A 17,862-nucleotide genomic window follows, 5' to 3' on the forward strand; every position below is an offset into this window, starting at 1 on the left:
GCGATGCGGCGGCGCTGCTCTCCTGCTTGGTGGTAAAAAATCGCGCGATCATCGACTCACTGCAGGGTGCTTTCGGTAGTTATTAAAGGTATAGCGCAAAGTGGTGGATCTATTGGATGTGCTACGCGGTACAGAGAGGCCACATACACCGTGCACACCATGCGGTTTCCCAATCCCTTTTGCCCTCCAGCGACGTCTGCTCCATGCGCATGCGCAGATACGCCCTCTTGTTTACAAATAGTAGTGGGTCTATAGTGCCGTGTAGCCGGCCACGCTCTGGTAGGTAACGTCACCACTATCGCAGGGGCGACCGTGCGTCCTGGGCTGACTTCACAGGGAACTGATGTGTACACGTTTGTCTTAAAGAGTCTAAGGAAAAGCCAGACAGCACATTCGGCGCCCGGACTCAAACCCACACTCTTAACAATGAACTTCACCGCATAGCACGCTCCTAGCCAACCATCATCTTGAACGATATCGCTATCTGCCCTGATTTGTTGAAAACGGGAGGCGTACGCCATTTCTGTGACACTTATGCTGTTCATAATTGTCACAGAAAAGGCGTACGCCCCCCGTTTTCAACAAATCAGGGCAAATAACGATATCATCCGAGATAATGGTTGGCTAGGAGCGTGCTATGCGGTGAAGTTCATTTTTAAGAGTGCAGGCCACATCCCACCCCCACACAGTCTCTCAAAAAGCAGAACTTCGCCACACACACACCGAAGGCCAATCACTGCACGGAACGATACGCTTATCACTCCTCGTTTGTAGAAAGTACGCTTTTTCTGGGAACGATGAACGTAACGGTATACGTGTCACAAAAAGGCGTACGCCTCCCGTTTTCAACAAATCAGGGGAGATTGGGGTTGATGGTTGGCTACGCAGGAGTGTAGCTACTGCGAAAAATTATTTAAAATAAGACACTAAATACTCCACGTAAAAAGTATTTAAAATAGAGTACAAAATACTCAAAAATGAAAGTACTTTGAGTAAAGTACTAAATACTCCAAGAAGCATTTTAGGTATTCTTTGAAGTACTTTAGTATTAGCAGTAAGTGAAACGCGTATTCTGAACGTGACCGTTATACAAATGAAAGGAATAAACTTCATCTGCTATACCAAAGCGTACCGTTTGTTTGCATGGTCTCGTGTGTCAACTAATGTTTGGCGAACTCCGGGGATGTTCTGACTCCAAACTTCGCAATCCCTCACTCTTAAAAATGAACTTCACCGCATAGCACGCTCCTAGCCAACCATCATCTCGAGTGATATCGTTATCTGCCCTTATTTGCTGAAAACCAGGGGCGTACGCCTTTTCTGTGACAATTATGAACAGCATAAGTGTCACAAAAATGGCGTACGCCTCCCGTTTTCTACAAATCAGGGCAGATAGCAATATCATTCGAGACGATGGTTGGCTAGGAGCGTGCTATGCGGTGAAGTTCATTTTTAAGAGTGCTCCTGTATGTCAGCGGGGGTCTTTCAATTTCGTGTTTATTAATTTGGTGAGTGACCAAGGAAATAAGTACCAGGATTCACTTTTACCTAAACACCTGGGGATTCACCTGGCAATATGAATAGGGACCGTTTCCTGGCGAAGGGGTTGGGATATTGACAAGCAAGGCCAAGCGTACACTCTTAAAAATGAACTTCACCACATAGCACGCTCCTAGCCAACCATCATCCCGAATGACAACGTTCTCGCTCCTGATTTGTTGAAAACGGGAGGCGGAGCCTATTTTGTGTCTATTATGCACGGCACAGAATACGCTCCACCCCGCGTTTTCAACAAATCAGGGGCGAGAACGTTGTCATTCGGGATGATGGTTGGCTAGGAGCGTGCTATGTGGTGAAGTTCATTTTTAAGAGTGTAGGACCAGCGTATTGTACAGGAGGATAAATGACAGATGCGCGAGCCCCCCCCCCCCCCCCTCTAAAAAAAAAAGTTGAGGGTTGACTTCGCGTGAGCTCAAAATCTGGACACGGCGGGGAAGTGTGCTGGATACGGCTTGACTTGACGAGGAAGGGAAGTATTTTGAGTACTGAGTAGCAAATACCGAATACAGTATTTTAAACACTTTAAAAAATAGGGTAAGGATGAGCAAGACGAGACACGGGGCAGCGCACGGGGCAAGACGCGACATTTTTTTGCTCGACGCCGCCTGTCTCAGAGAGTAATGAGGTGAAGCCAACTTGCAGAATTGAGCCGCACACCAAAAGAATACTAGTGGTAACGTGAAGTGGGCTTCCCCTAACCCTTGGGTGTAATGAGACGAAGCCCACTTCCCGAATGGCGGTAACGATGCCCCCGCTCCAGTACTATTCGAAAAATATTAGAAAATTTCGAACACTGGAGATAGGTTGCGAATGGCAGTCGAATAGCATCAGATATGCGTTTCATATTCAAAATTTCGAACATTCGCACAGCTCTAGAATATTACAAAAAACGGAACAAGCTGAGCGCGCTATGGATCTAAACTTCGCAACGAGTGTCGTATTCATCGTTGCAGTAATTATTTGTCCGCTTATCGCAACATTGTACAACAAAACAGATGAAAGCATTACACCGTTCGGAAATTAATTTGCACATGCTACTGTGTCAGCGCGTCGCTATGAAAGTCACTGGATTGGGGAGAGCACCGCCATCCTCTGATCTTTGCCGCCGCGACCTTGGAGCAACAATGGCGGCCGTAGCATGCACGCTGCGGCCGCCATTGTTGCTCCAAAGTCGAGGCGGGAAAGGATAGCGTACTTTCTCCAATCCAATGACATTAATTGATATAAGTGTGCGTTGCAACGTTCAATTCCACCACCATTACGTTCAAAGTTCCGGGAGCCCATGCGCTCCTCCATTCGATATTCTAGTTTCGTGTGGCGAAACATGATGGAAGGAAGCTGTAACACACGAAACACTGGAATATGGCGGTCGTCGAAAAAGCCAGACAGTGGATCGGAACCGAACGATTGCGCTAACTTCTCTTGCGCTAACTTCTTTTCTGATGAAGAGCATCCGCTCGAAACGTCAAGCATACTAACTATAGTCTTCCCACTTTTTTTTCCCTTTTGGGGTACACTAGTCCCAGTTCTTGCTCTTCCTACGACAATTACGAAGGGACTCCATTCAATGAGCAGGACAGGTACAGCGTAGTGGTCAGCCCGGTCGAGATGCGCTCACTGGCTTTTTCGACAACTGCGTCACCTCAAGAGGGCGAAAGCTGATCGACTCGTCGAAAGATACTCGTCACTTCAGAATGACGACAACACGGGAAAGTATACGCTAAGGCTAAGCCAGTATGTCTCTGTGCATAAGAGGAAGAAAAGGTTGGAGAAAGCACGTAACAAAGCGTCTGTCCACTCAAAAAGCACCAATAAGGGGGCATCCGCAGACTTTGGTCACAACGTTATTGTGAAAAAGACTAGGTAACGTGGAGTGGTGAAAGGTCTCGCCGTTGTCGGCCTCACTGAGGTGGGCAACGTCATCATGACTAACGACCTGGGGGAATGTGCGTCCTGGGACGGCTTCTAAGGGAACTGTGCCGACATATGTCCGAAAGCGTCTGAGGAAAACCCAGGAAAAACCCGAGACTGCACAGCCGGCACCAGGATTTGAACCCGGGTACCTCCTACTCTCGACGTGACATCGCCAGCACGCTCACCACTGAGCCACGCGAGCTGGTGAAACAAGGCGGCCCTCGCGTGCAGTTGTTGTGGAATCTCATTTGAGAGCCGTCCAACGAGACCGTCCCACGTGAACGAGGGGAAAGGGAAAAAGTTGCGGGGCTGTGCGAAAAGCTGACGTGTTTGCATGGCGTATTGCCAGTGATACGAGTTGCTCGTAATTAACAAAAAGTAAACAAAACATGTAAACAAAAATGAAGTCGATCAACAAGACGGAAGCCGAGAGACACGGAACAAAGCAGGAACGACACGAACAAACGTCGTATCATCCTTTTTTTTATTCCTTGTCTCTCCCTTTATACGTCCGCAAAAGGGAAGTGTTTGCTTGTCCACACTCAGGGAGTGGTAATAGCTTATCCAGTAACTCAAGAAAGGAGGGCACTGCAATAATAATAATAATAATAATAATAATAATAATAATAATAATAATAATAATAATAATAATAATAATAATAATAATAATAATAATAATAATAATAATAATAATAATAATGACAATAATAATAACAACAACAACAACAATAATAATAATAATAAAATAGCGTGTGCGAGCGTGGGTATGTCATACTGTGGGCAATGATTATTATAGGTGAGCGTGGATGGTGTCACGGTCCGTGAGCATGCCACCGCGTCACATTCCATGCATTGTCCGCACTGTTGCTTTCGCGGCCCATCTCGAGTTGATGACACTTGTAGTTTGAGAATATTGGCAGTGCCATTAGGTAAACCCTTGAGAGGGGAGAGGCACATGGCTATACCGGCGGAAACAGTACCGAACGATGTTTTGCCGTTCCGGCGTCTGGTCCTCGCCAGTCCCATGCGCCTAACAAACCCTCCCCCTCCTCAGCCAATCGTGTTAATAAGTGGAGACCTTTTGGTGTCGTCGACATGAAATTACCTATGCGAGGGTTCGGAACATGAACGCCGACACCAACTCAGTTTGGTGTCGGGCCATCTCCAGGACAAGTCGCACGTACACTTCAGTGGCGTATCGGGAGCTTCGGGACTGTACATCAGTATTGGGCTGATGAGGTGTCTCTTCTAACCTGTGTGCGGCTGAGTCCAATTTGATCTTCAACTCCGGATTCATTGTTGGTGTTGTGTGGACAATCTCCGACACGGCCATCCGTTTGTTCATCTGTTCATCACTTCACAAGGGGCTCCCTTCTACCCCCAGCAGTCTAGAGGCCCAAAACTTTGTTTCGGGTTTTGGTCAGTATGGAATGTTAGGCGGCCGAAAACAGTTTTCCCACAATTTGTACAAACATAGCGAAATTGGGACGCCTGAAATAGCTCCCCGAACCTCCCGTGCGCGAAACACCCTCCTTCGCCTTCACGATAGGCACGTGATGAACCCCACCACACGCGTCATATGTGACGCAAGTGGTGAGGACGCTCCTCATTGGACCTGGGATCACATGATCGAGGTGAGCAACATCGCGCAGGCCGGAGCGTCTGCTACCGCTTCGGAGACGCCATGCGTTCTCCGGCTACGTGATGTCCGAAATGGAGGGTTTGAAGGCTGTCCACGACACAACCACACTTTTTTGGGGACCGCAGATGCCACGGGAAGAACCAGTGGTGCAGCCCGAAATTAACTGCGCTTGTACAGCGAAAATCCCGTGCTTCTCGACAGTATGCAGCCTGTCCGACAGTTTTCACTGCGCAGTTGGTTCAGTGGCTAACAGGTGGCGCCACAATACCGCCGCCATCCCTTGCTTTCTGCTACTGTGAATTTTGAGATTGCACAGAAGCCACGGATATATTACTCTTGTGATTGTAATCTTATTTTCTCAGGCTGCATATATGCTTTGTTCTTTTTAGAAAACGTGATATAAATAAAGAATAGAAGTCCACAAGAAACAGCTCGCAATGTTCGTAGCAGACGGTTTTTCCTGCGAACGAATGAGGGGCTCTCTACCACCAACGTCACAGTTGAGTGGGTGTGGTCTGCAGTTGGGGCGCTCCGGCCTGTCACCGCGGCAGCGATTTTCCAAATGAATTGCACCGTGGTGAAACAACTTTGGACAGAAATATTTTGTGGGAATGCTTTTCACATACTGCTTTACAGGATGACAGCAGTTTTTGGCCATGTTAGATACCACTTTAATGCTCCTTTAAGACTGGACACCTCGTCAGCCGCAAGTTTAATGTCTATTTGTTTTTGTTTTTCCCAAGACCACGTTGCTGATTGAGCTCTCATAATCTTGTATCAGTAGGATCATGTGTCATAGCGCCATCTATAAATGATGTTAATGGAATGAGTGTGTGACTGACCTATTCTTTGATCGGGTGACTAGCTTTCCAACCCAACGTCATCCCGGGATCATTCTGCCTCATCGGGGTTTAGACCTCACACCTGTGCGTGTGACAGATGGGATTGATATAGTATCCACAACCGCGCTGGTTGACGTAGGGATTTCCGCATGTAGGGAACGTAGACCAAACGTCTCTACACCCTTTTCAACACAGAAACTTTCTCAAGGGCGCCACCCTATAGTATACCTTATATACGCCTTGGGGTTCCCTCAAATTAGCGGCGGTGACTGCACAATCCTGCCTGCCCATTGGTCGCTTCTGACGTCAGGTCACTTACAGGTGACAGCACTTTGGCGGATTAGCAGCCCCTTGAGGTAAGGGGGAGCCCATCCAGACGGTGGCTGTCTGTCCCGCACCGCTTCAAAAGGCGTGCCCAAGGGTCACAGCGAAAAGGACGCGAGCCCGGGAATGCTACCCACGCGATCTAAATTCGTGTTAACGCCGCGCGAAGCAAATGTGGCTATGCGGCAGACGTAGAAAGAGCAGGAAGGTGTGGAGACAGTGACTTATCCAGACCCCCATCCCTTAAAAATAAAATACAAAAATAAGCAGAAGAGTCTCCTAAAATTTTGTGAGATTGCGCAGCTTTGTCAAAAGCATGTACATACGCACCCCTGCGTACATTGCCCCTGGCGAGGTGCCATAGTAGTAGCACGTCGCGTTCCGTATCCAGTCAGTGGGGGAATTAATCCCTCTTTTCTTTATCTTCATCCATTTACAGATAAGTGTCGGCCGTGGAAGCAAACTAACCTAGCTATCTCGGCTCCTTCCTGCTGTCCTCTCTCCATCTGTCCACGTCTGTGCGCCGTTCATAGCCACAGTTGCTTCGCGGCACTAACACACACAAAAAAAATCGATAACCGAAAATGTTTTATTCGATAATTGAACCTCTGTATGCACTAAGGGGATAATTCGAAAGACACCAACCGACAAAATGGGCCTAATCTGAATGTCCGTCCCATTGACACGCATGCATTTCCCGTTTTTTTTTTACCGTTCTGTAGCGGGCCAATAAATTGCAGTACGGCCCGAAATTTTCTTTGGCACGTACATACTGGTATGTAGATGTCATTGCAGCAAATATAGTAAAAACGGGATAAGTCGACTAATACCCTTATCGCACACAGAGGTTCAATTATTAGTGATCAAAGATTGACATTTTTTACTCCTGCTCACTTATCTCACACTCACCACCTTGTTTACTCACTCGCCGCTCAGCTTTCCGTTTGCTTGGTCATGCTCAACTCGTTCGCCACATTTAGCGTGGATGACTGAGTTTTGCCGAGTGATATCTGACACATTTGATTTCGAAGTGTAAAGCGTCCCTGTTTTAGACTACAGACACTCTTAAAAGTGAACTTAACCGCATAGCACGCTCGTAACCAACCCTCATCTCGAATGACATCGTTATCTGCCCTGATTTGTTGAAAACGGGAGGTGTACGCTTTTTTTTTTGTGACAATTATGAACAGCATAAGTATCATAGCATATTTCATCGTTAATTTCCTAGGCAACTTGAGGCCTTGTATGTGATTGTCCCTTCTATGTTGTTCCAGCCTCAGAACACCAGTTCCCTCATATTCAGCATAAGTGTCACGAAAAATGCGTATACGCCTCCCGTTTTGAACCAATCAGGGGTCTTAATCGTTTCATCGTCGTTACGGTCGTTACAAGCTAACGAGTGGCGGGAAATTCAAAAACGTGGGCACGTGACACATTGCGCGTGACGTTTACCACGGCCTTCACGATCGCGCGAAGAGCGCCGTGCACGTGTTTTATCACGTGCCCACCTTTTTAAATTTCCCGCCCGCCTTTTTGAATTTCCCGCCACTCGTTAGCTTGTAACGACCGTAACGACGACGAAGCGATTAAGCCCCCAGGGCGGATAGCAATATCATTTGAGTTGATGGTTGGCTCGGAGAGTGCTATATGCTGTCGACTGATGAGCACATTTCATTTCATGCACACGCCTATCACTGGCGGGGTGGGGCCAGTACGTACAACTCCCCCACTTGCCGATGGTCCTGTTTCGCCTAACGAGATTGCACAGGGTTAGGCGAAATGGGACGTAGCCCCCTATGTACGAGATCTGAACTTTACCGCATAGCACGTTCTGCGCCAACCATGGCCACTAATGATAGGGCTACCGCTTGTGATTCGAGGAGAGAAGGAGGTGGACGCCTTTTTGTGTCGCATTTTTGACGCATAAAGGCGTACGCCCCCTACTCTCTTCGAGCTACAAGCGATTATCATCGTGGCAATGGTTAGCGCAGAGCGTGCTATGCAGTGAGGTTCAGTTTTTAGAGTGTAAGGGGGATAAGTGAAAAAAATTCCAAACTGAGAAAACTGCACGTGAATATTTGTTAAAGTAATTGCGGCTGGGTTTCCGCAAATAACGTGTTTACTCTTCACGCATGTCCTGTTAGCAACGTTTTTGGACGCGAGCCCTAACAGAAATTGAACAAAGTCCAGGAGCATGACATATCTCCGTTCTCAATGTAACACCGCACGGACATGGGACCTGTTCTCGTGAAAGTAATCGACCGCGGTCGACCTCGCCTGTCATGGTTGTTACGTGAAGAAGGCGTGACGAACAGAGGTGAATGCAACGGACCCTCAACCAATCGTCGAGAACTTGATCATGCATGCTTTATCTACTTTATCCCGAAGATTGCAGGATCAAGCGTGTCTTCCCACTGCGCCTATTCCCATTTCGCCTAATGCTTTTTAGCGGATTATCTCGCAATCCCTTAGGAGGTTCGCCGACTTCGAACTGCAGGGGGTCCCATTTGGCCTAATATAGGCTGTTGACAGTCCCACTTCGCCTACTGATCCGTGTCACGTGATGAAAGAAGGCGGTCCACTAGCGTGCTGCCAAAAGTCACTTTACTTACAACCTCATTGGTTTTATTTAAGCATAGCATTGTGTTATATGCATTTTTTAGTACTTCCTCAAAAGTAAATGCGAGAAACTTATTCTTTGTCGGGAAGTCAAAGTTAGTTACGCATCTCCACATAGACACTTTACCCCCTTCCTAGTTCTTTTCAAGCGTGCTGCCAGGTCACTTTACCTGTTATATTTCGTATCTGTGCGCTAAACTAATGAGGTCTGTCACAGGTCACGTGCACAGGGACCACATCACGACCATCTGGTTGGTCACGGCGTACCCTCCGCTCTAGTCACGAGTGGAGTTTTCCTTCCTTCGTTCTTTCTTTCCTTTCTTCTTTTTTTGGGCTCTGAGCTACACCATTAGTATGTGTGTGTAGAAAGGCCTGATCCGACTGTCTGTCCCATGTGCAGTCACGTGCATTTCCAATTTCTTACCCTCCTGTAGAAGGTCAATAAATTGCAATACGGTCCTAAATTTTCTTTGGGAGGTAGTACATACTTGTGCATAGATGCCTTTGCAACAAAAGTACTCAAAAGGGGATAAGTCGACGTATCCCCGTATTGACACACAGAGGTTCAAGTGTTCAATTTATCTACTTCTTGGAAGCAGTAATAGGCTGGATATCTCAACTGAGCACTCAGAGAAAATTTTGCTTCGGCATGAAGAGTGGTAAATGGAGGTGTGTCATGATAAAGCAGCCTACTCACATGTCACAAATAAGAACTCGCCCTTCAAATATGAATATACGCTTCAGGGCTATACTCCGAAAAGAATTCATATTCATTCATATATCTTGCCATCAGTACAACTAGCAATCTGTAATGTGATGAGCGTACATATTGATGCCACAGGGCAGAATATATTCCCGTAGGGGAGTAAAAAGACAAATCATTCTTCCTAAAAAAGTGAATATCAGTTTCTATATATATATATTTAAATATAAAAGGTAAAATCGGTTTCTAGGTGTCAACACTGGTAAATGTATTACCAGGGCAGACCCCAATCTTTGAGGCACAATGGCTCGAAAATGGTTGGGCCGTTAACTGCGCGAATATACTGTTGCTGCAATTAAATGTAACAGTGCCATTGAATTCGAGAGTGCCTTGAGACATTGCCATGTGTCATAAATGCAACCTTCTTTACTCTTGCTAAATCAATGGCCCTGAAACTGCACTTATGATCCACAACGTTACCACATTTCAATATTTTCAAATGAAATACACGCATTTTTAATGGCGTGTCCTAGCAGCTCTCCAGTGAACCACGCTGGGTGTATCCCCGTTTGAAACCCTTAAAAATAACCTTTCCCAAAGAAACGCCTAAATTATTTAAGTTAAAAATAAATCTCCCAAAATACACGCTTAAAAATCAAGGCCCAAAAATAATCGCTAAAATATCCGAGTGCAAACAAAAACGCTTAAGAATCCACGGTTAAGAAAAAAATCGTAAAAAATAAACCGTTTCAGAATCCCCCCAAATCCACTCTCAGTTGCTGCAGTCACGTGGTAGCATGGCCGCGAGTGAAATGGACAATCCACCACGTCCGGCGCGAGCCAAAACAGATCCAAGTGGGTAGCGCAAAGGACCAAAACTGGTCAGGAGTGGGACCGTGCGGTCTCCCCACTGGACCCCACTTCTGTCATCCCCATACTGCGCCATCTAGTGAAGATGGAGATAACCCTGTCTGACACCTCAAGGGTCATGCGCATAGACAGTTGTGAAAAAGGTCCATTACACACAACTTACTTGAAAAAAAAAAAAAAGAAAACAGGCTTTATGTCAGAAGCCATAAAATAGGGTAAGACCAGGTGAGAGAGCAGATTTTCCAGCAGAACAGACTAAAATGTGAAAAGAAAAAAAAGAAATAAAAAAGAAAGAAAAACACGATATGGAAAGACGCAGCACTGAGTACAAAGTATTTAGAGTTCTTTGTACCTCTAAGTACGGCTGAGTTTGCCCCTTTGGTTAGTTAAAGTCTCTGGTTTCTCCAAGTTTTTACCAGAAGAATGGCATTTTAGAGGATAAAACCATATTTTCCTAGGTTTCACTCTGGAACGCAAGACTCTATATTTAGCCAGACGTCTCCAAGCATGCACAGTGTTAACGCAGACTCCCGTAGGGTCTTTCGAGCATGGTGAAGCTACAATAAACATCTCCCTCAGCTTTGGTTACAAGATATTATGCCAACACTTGCAGTTTGGCAAGAAAGAATGTGGCCTGAAGAATGAACTTAACGTGCCTCAGTTTGGTGTCGGGCCATCTCCAGGACAAGTCGCACACCTCAGTGGCGTATCGGGAGCCACTGAGGTACTATGGAAGGAACTTATGGAATTCCTTCCATTCCACAACAATTAAATTGAATGAATGAATGAATGTGTGAAGCAAACAAAAGATACTATCATCTACATAATGTATTTAATAGAATAAAAATGCAGGTCGAAGATCATTATGCTGCCTCCTCCACAAGAAGGAGCATGCTGAGCATTCCTTGCAGAGCATCATTATCATATACAATATTATATACAGACGTAGCAGAGTGTGCCAGCACTGGTTCTAGAGGGCATCAACAATATCACACATAATTTTGTCCAGGTTCAAGCACTCCTCGACCTGCGTTTCCGTGTCGGGCTTTCCGGCCGAAGTCTCAGCAGTGTGTGCGGGAAGGAGAAGCTCGCTGTCCAGATCCGTATCAGGAAGACTGCTCAGTGTGTTCTGCAGGATTTCCCGGACCTACGAGAACGTGGTGACGTCAACTAAGTTACAGTATGCACGGTGCTGGACAAAAGTTTACGGAACATGCTTCGGCGCGTTCCTTCCTCAGAGTGATCCACTAGCAACGAATGGGACCGTACGGACTTACAGACATGCACCTAGGTAACGCAGCCACCTGTTTGTAAGTCCGTAAGGTACCATTCGCTGCTGGTGTGTTACTCCGAGGAAGGAATGTGCCGGAGCATGTTCCGTAAACTTTTGTTGAGCGCCCTACAAAGAAAAAAGAAGAGAAAAATTATGTACAACTGACAGAAAAAGCTTGCTGGAAAACATGAAGAGTTTAATAACACTAAATAGAGAGGGGTGTTCATGTTTCCGCAAGCAGTGCTGTCTCAACGGTATTAAACGAGACGAGGAACTTACTCAACAGAAGGAACTTGTTACAAGTTTAGTTTCTTTGTAAGACATGGAACAAAGTTATTAACGATATTACAGCCTATTAAACTTGACGTTGCCGAGTTATTTTGTAAAAGTAACGAGTCTTTTCTGTTGCTCCTCATACTCAAGGAGTATGTTGCCTTCAGGTCTGTTACACCAGCTTGTGTGCTTCCTAACCATCTGTTGATGAGTTCAAGTTGCATGCTATGTGATATGCACAGGTTGGGACAATAGTATGCATGGAACACGCGAGCGGCGTACTTCTTCGTCGGTGCGACGCTCTAGCGGCCACCAGAAGTGGGCGCGTTCACTGTTTTGGAGGGATGGAAGGGTACGCTGTTAGCGACACACAGCGGTAGCTTCCACTTTTCAGGCACACCCAAGTGACACTGGAGCTACCACTGTGTGTCGCTGACAGCACACCCTTCCATCCCTCCAAAACAGTGAACTCATCCGCTTCCGGGAGCCGCCAGGGTGTCGCACAGATGAAAAAGTATGTTGCTCGCGTATTCCGTAAACTTTCGTCCCGGCCTGTACTCTTTAGTTGTTGAACTTTGTATTTTTAGTTGAAATCTTCATGTCACGACACTATGTTAAGATTGTCTGGTCTATGGCAAAATTCAGCCCATCAATGAGCTGTCGTCAAAGCAATTCTACAGATCTTGGGCACTATTTTCTGTCCTCACTGTAAGGAAATTCATTTTTCAATTCCATCACATTACCGCATTAATGGGGCGGAGTATCACACTTTTGAAGAGCACTACCAAAGGCATCCTTTCTGGGAATGAAAGTGTTTAACCTTTAACACCGCCGCTATGGCCCTGCCACTGATTTTAAAGTAAGTTAAAGGGTGCTGAACTGATGGTCGTACTTTGTCTAAAAAAGACTACACAGCGTGGGAGCAGGGGTTTCACTTTAGCCAAATACGTGGAAAACTTTGTGTAATCCAAGCGCTTCCGCTATTTAAAGACCAGACCAAAGAGCGAAATAAGAACAACTCCCCCGATCAGCAAACATCACTCGGCTTCGGCAAATGGGGCACACTAATACCCAAATGACGTGTTGCATTGTCAACCAATCCCGGATTCTCATAAGGTCATCCACGGGGGAGACCTCGGGGACGTAGTGTAACAACAACAACCTGCTGAACCTGGATGCTGTCGCACTGTTGCAGCTTCGTGGTTGCGGAGCGGTTCCACTTCAAAGAATAAGTGCGGGTTACCAAGTAATCTCATCTCTGTTAGTAAAGGAAGTAGGCAAAAAAACAAAAACAAAAAAAAATACAAAAAGAAAACATTTCTTCAAAAATGCAGCAACATAAATGGTGGCCTACATGAGACGTCAAAATAACGTCGATCCTATCGTTGCGAGAACCTGGAGGGTGAAGCAAGTTCAAGAAATAGTGCGCGACACATTTTGTAATTACTGCGCTACTATGTCATGGTCCACCTTCATAATTTAAATGGATCACGAAATGATTTTCGCACATTCTGAGTACACTGCTGAAAACGGTTCTCACGATCCCTCACTATCATACACACATCGACTTTGAACCACAGTCAGTGCACCAGGGGTGCAGTTACCATATAAAAATATCATGGTGTGACCGCCGGACACATCCCTTCGAGGCGGCCTTACAGCCAACTGTGGACGACCGGGAGCACACAGACCGTGGGAACCACGCGGGTGCATGGTTTCGGTTTGGACAACAATGACGTCGTATATCTGCCATCGAAATCAATAGAAATATGGCGGAATTGTCAGCGATAGAGGAACATATTATTAGGGCCTGACTTTTTAGGGTTAAACCCGTATCCGCCCGATATTTACCCCCCGAACGAAATCTGTAAAATTTGGGTTTAACCCGAATCTACCCGAAAACATCCGGGTCGCGTGGCACACTCATAAGCGTGCATTAAAATAAAGTTTGATAACATTGGTAAACATTAGTTCCATGTTAAGACAAATTTTTATTAAACAAAAAAAAAAATCACCCGAATACACCCGAATTCCTGACGACAGAATATGCCGTAACGAGATTTAACCCGAATACACCCGAATTTTCAAATGAAAAATATCACCCGATATTTACCCCCCGAATTTGGCCAAAAATAAAACCCGAAAAAGTCAGGCCCTACATATTATGCATTGCACACAGCATCTAAGAATCGTCCCCTATGCAGCAGTTCCCAAAAGGTCACAGACAGACATTTTCTGACGAAGAAGGTCAGAGAGGAAAATGTGATCCGGTAACCATGCTGAGAATCAAAGGACAATTTCCATGTACTGCTTGCCAAACGGTTGTTTGGGATCGCTTGTCAGTATGTAGTTCTGACAGCCAATGTTTCCTTGATTGCCCTAAAAAATGTTGTTCCAATATCGTACTTAAAGTAGCACAGAAGTCATTTTTAAAACCCAGTTTTCTTCTTATAAAACTGTTAAGTTTGCCAGTAAGATGCACCATGCGAAGTAATTTACACCACAGAGTCATAATTATCACAGAAACTGAATTTAAAATATGCCGCAAAAAGCGACCGTGCACAATGGTGGTGAAGAGCAGTACCAGCCTGTGATCTGCCTGGAACCTCGCGCTGACACTATAAGGACTCGCTCGCTGATTGGCCTAGAAAAATGTTGTCTGCTACTCCGCTGTCGTCTGCTACTCGGCTGTTCGGGGTTCTGATAAAGCCTTTCTCCTTGCTCGGTAAAGCTTCGGGCGCTCCTTGTATCCCCAATTCTCCGGGAAAACTGGCAAAACAGGTTTACGGCGGCAAAGGAACAATGCGCTGACCCCCACTGATCGGCAAACCAGAACGAGTCTCCTTATGCCGTCATCGGTGACGTGCCATCATACCTCCTCATCCTCGTTATAGCTGGAGTGGCGAGTTAAGGGTGAAGGCGCGGAGCTATGTTTATGTGAGTTTTTTTCTGGGAAACAAATTGCACACATCAAAACATTTCGCGCTATTCGGTATAATGACACACACACTTTCATCAGATGCCTTAACCTGAAATTTTTTTGGATGGCCCTCTGTACTCCTTTAAAGGTTGACCACATGCTGCACATGTTTCTTACTTGAAATAAATGATCTCGTAACACCTCACGATTTGAGATGGGATAAACCACATGATGCTGATTTCAGGCAACCGTGTCACACCTGACATCGGAATGCCAAACGTCAAATTTTAATCGCAAATTCTCGCCTTTCGGGCTGGCACTTCGCGTGGGAAAGTAGCGAGAGAAGATTGCAAAAAGAATGCGGCATGCGTGAAAGCGTATTGTACTGATTACGAGTACAAAGCATTGCCAAGTGTCAGCCTCGAATGTTTGCGCAACCTTGACACCGTTTATGTACCCCAAAACATAGCAGCCGTTTGCAGGTGGTCGGGCGTGCACGCATGCTTACTTGCAAAAGGTCCATCATGATGATGATGATGATGATGATTGCAGTTTTTATGGCGCATGAGCAACTAGACTATAAGGTCCACCATCACTGCGCAATCAAATTTACAAGAAAAGACATTGAACCAGGCACAAAAAGAGAAGCCCAGGAAGCCAGAGCTTGCTAGCAACGTGTGAAGTTTGAAGGGACAGTCATATCCAGAAACCCATCTATGAAACCGAGACGATATGTTCCGCATTGGCCGCCAATCTACATGGCTCAGTTTATTGTTAAAAAAATGCTCAGACACTAGATGTGTTTTAGATATAGGCGCTGCTTCTGCCGTCGCTGCCTAAGCAGAAGAGTAAGTGTGTCCACTGTATCCTCGCTCAGCCCTGAGGGATCTCGTGCTTCGAGGGACCCTTCCAGGAACTTTGACAATGCATTGCGTGCGCGTGTACAACGCATTGCCAAAGCGACTGTAAGGGTCCCTCGAAGCGCAGGGATCCGTCAAGGCTAAGCGAGAATACGGCGGTGTGTTGCTAAGACATAACTCTATGAGACAACACATTTCCATGCAGTGCTCTAGTGGGCATCGTATTTGACAATCCACTTGCTCATAGCAAAACTCTCGTTTTCCATATTTTTTCTTGCTTTGTAAAGACACTTACATGATTCCCCTTTTTATATTACACAAATCCCTTCAGCTTCAGTGGCTAAAACTCTAAAACAGCCTATCGAAAGGACAGAAAAAAAAAAAGTGAAAAGGACGCTGCTCCATCCCCGAGTCCCCAGCCAATAGGGGTTTGTAACAGTTTGTAGGTTGGAGGCGAAAGTTCTACAGTAGGGCTCCAGTCCTCCGCAGACCGGAGTATATGCATATTTGGGTGACTTTGGCCGCGACGTTAACACCAACCGCGGACGCATCCCAGGGATGCATCCCTCGTGTGAACCAGCCCCAATAGAAGTACAAGTGCAGGCTCGTAACTTTAAATGGGACACATACAGCAAAAAAATTCGAAACGAAGGCATATGTAGGGTTGCCAAATTTCGCTGTCGAAACTACCAGCCGAGCGACGGAGACAAAAAAAAAAAAATAAGAGGAGGAAAACAAGATTGGAAGGGAAACCTAGAAAGAAATGGGAAAGATTGAAAAAGAAGCGAGTCAGGAGAGAAAGCATTCATTCAGTAGCGTGAAACAAAAAACATGCTGTTTGTTTCATTTGGGCTCTAGTTTGGACAGAGTGAAACCGGTTGTACCCCCCATTTCCAGATGGTCTTCTCTTCATTTCTCTCCCCCCCCCCCCCCTCACCACACCGTCTGGCCAAAACGTGTCTGTGTCCAGCTTCCCTGACTTCATGACAGCTGTACCCATACCCAATCACTTTGTGGGACTCGAGCAATGTGTCAATACCTCCCAGTGAAACGGCTTCGGCGGTGAAATGACGGTACAGCTGTTTCGATATTGCCTGCCAACTGGCACGAGGACCAATTTTGTGTTTCATTCAGTGTTAGCGCCTCGAAGCAACTGTGAGGTTGGATTGGATTGGATTGAGGTTTTACTGGCGCATGAGCAACTAACTGTGAGGTGGAACGAGCACCAGAGAACCAGCCACTAGGCAGTCCCAAGTGTGTTACAGTCGAGAGACCCACCTTGTCAAGGTGCTTCTGGAAGCGGTCCGCGGTGTCCAGACGCTGTCGCTTCTGGACTTCGAGCATCACGCGGAGGGTTTCCCGTGCCTGGTGGGGCCGGAACTCGTTGATGAGGTGGTGGATATGTACAAAGAGGAGATTCAGGTCTTCCTTCTTCTCTTCCCTCCTCGGCGTGTCTGGACACCGAATCAGAGTGTCGAGCATGTCCAGAAAGTTTACCAAAATGGAGTGGTTCAGTTTCTTCAGCTCCTTCTTGTGCTCGTAGTTTTGTGGGTAGAGCCGCCGAATGCCCTGTAAAAGACAAGCAGATCGTAGATGGCCTGTCGCAAGGCAACTGGCAACAATGCCCTCAACAGCCAAAGGATGGCAAGAATACATTTTGTTTAATGTAATGTGCACACTTACGATTAATGTTCTTTTCAAGATTGGGAGGCGAAAATCTGGTTTTCTTTCAGGAGCCCTGAGTTTAGGTAAACTCGATAGAATTTTTTTCTCTTCCTTCCACATGCCATTAGACAATGGACTGTTTGTCAACATCCACCAGCTCAGTTGTAAATCACGCATAATTCAAAAAACGCTCTCCGCTTTTTTTTTTCCTTCGTAGTATTACCAATCAATGCTATTCTTGTTACGCAACTACTTGCTTGTGAATTTGTATCACTTTTCCAGCATTAATCCATTTGATGTCTCTTTTTTTCTTTTCCTTTTTTTGTTCACTTCTGTAACCATTTTCACTGCAGTTATGAGTTCTCTCTGTAGTGCCAAAAGGAGCCACTACACCAGC

The 17,862-nt window shown here is 46.0% G+C and overlaps 1 protein-coding gene across 1 annotated transcript; it reads right to left on the reverse strand.

The window, feature by feature from the left end:
• Positions 1–11,289: 11,289 nt before the first annotated feature.
• LOC135368199 (mediator of RNA polymerase II transcription subunit 7-like) lies at positions 11,290–17,369 on the reverse strand (the record flags this gene model as incomplete). The annotated part of the gene is given in 2 exon segments (XM_064601333.1): positions 11,290–11,621; positions 17,079–17,369. Coding segments are annotated over 2 exon segments (468 nt in total), but the record flags the coding sequence as incomplete, so codon positions are not given.
• Positions 17,370–17,862: the final 493 nt, after the last annotated feature.

Source organism: Ornithodoros turicata, chromosome 9 (genome assembly GCF_037126465.1).
Source record: "Ornithodoros turicata isolate Travis chromosome 9, ASM3712646v1, whole genome shotgun sequence".
Taxonomy (NCBI): Eukaryota; Metazoa; Arthropoda; class Arachnida; order Ixodida; family Argasidae; genus Ornithodoros; species Ornithodoros turicata.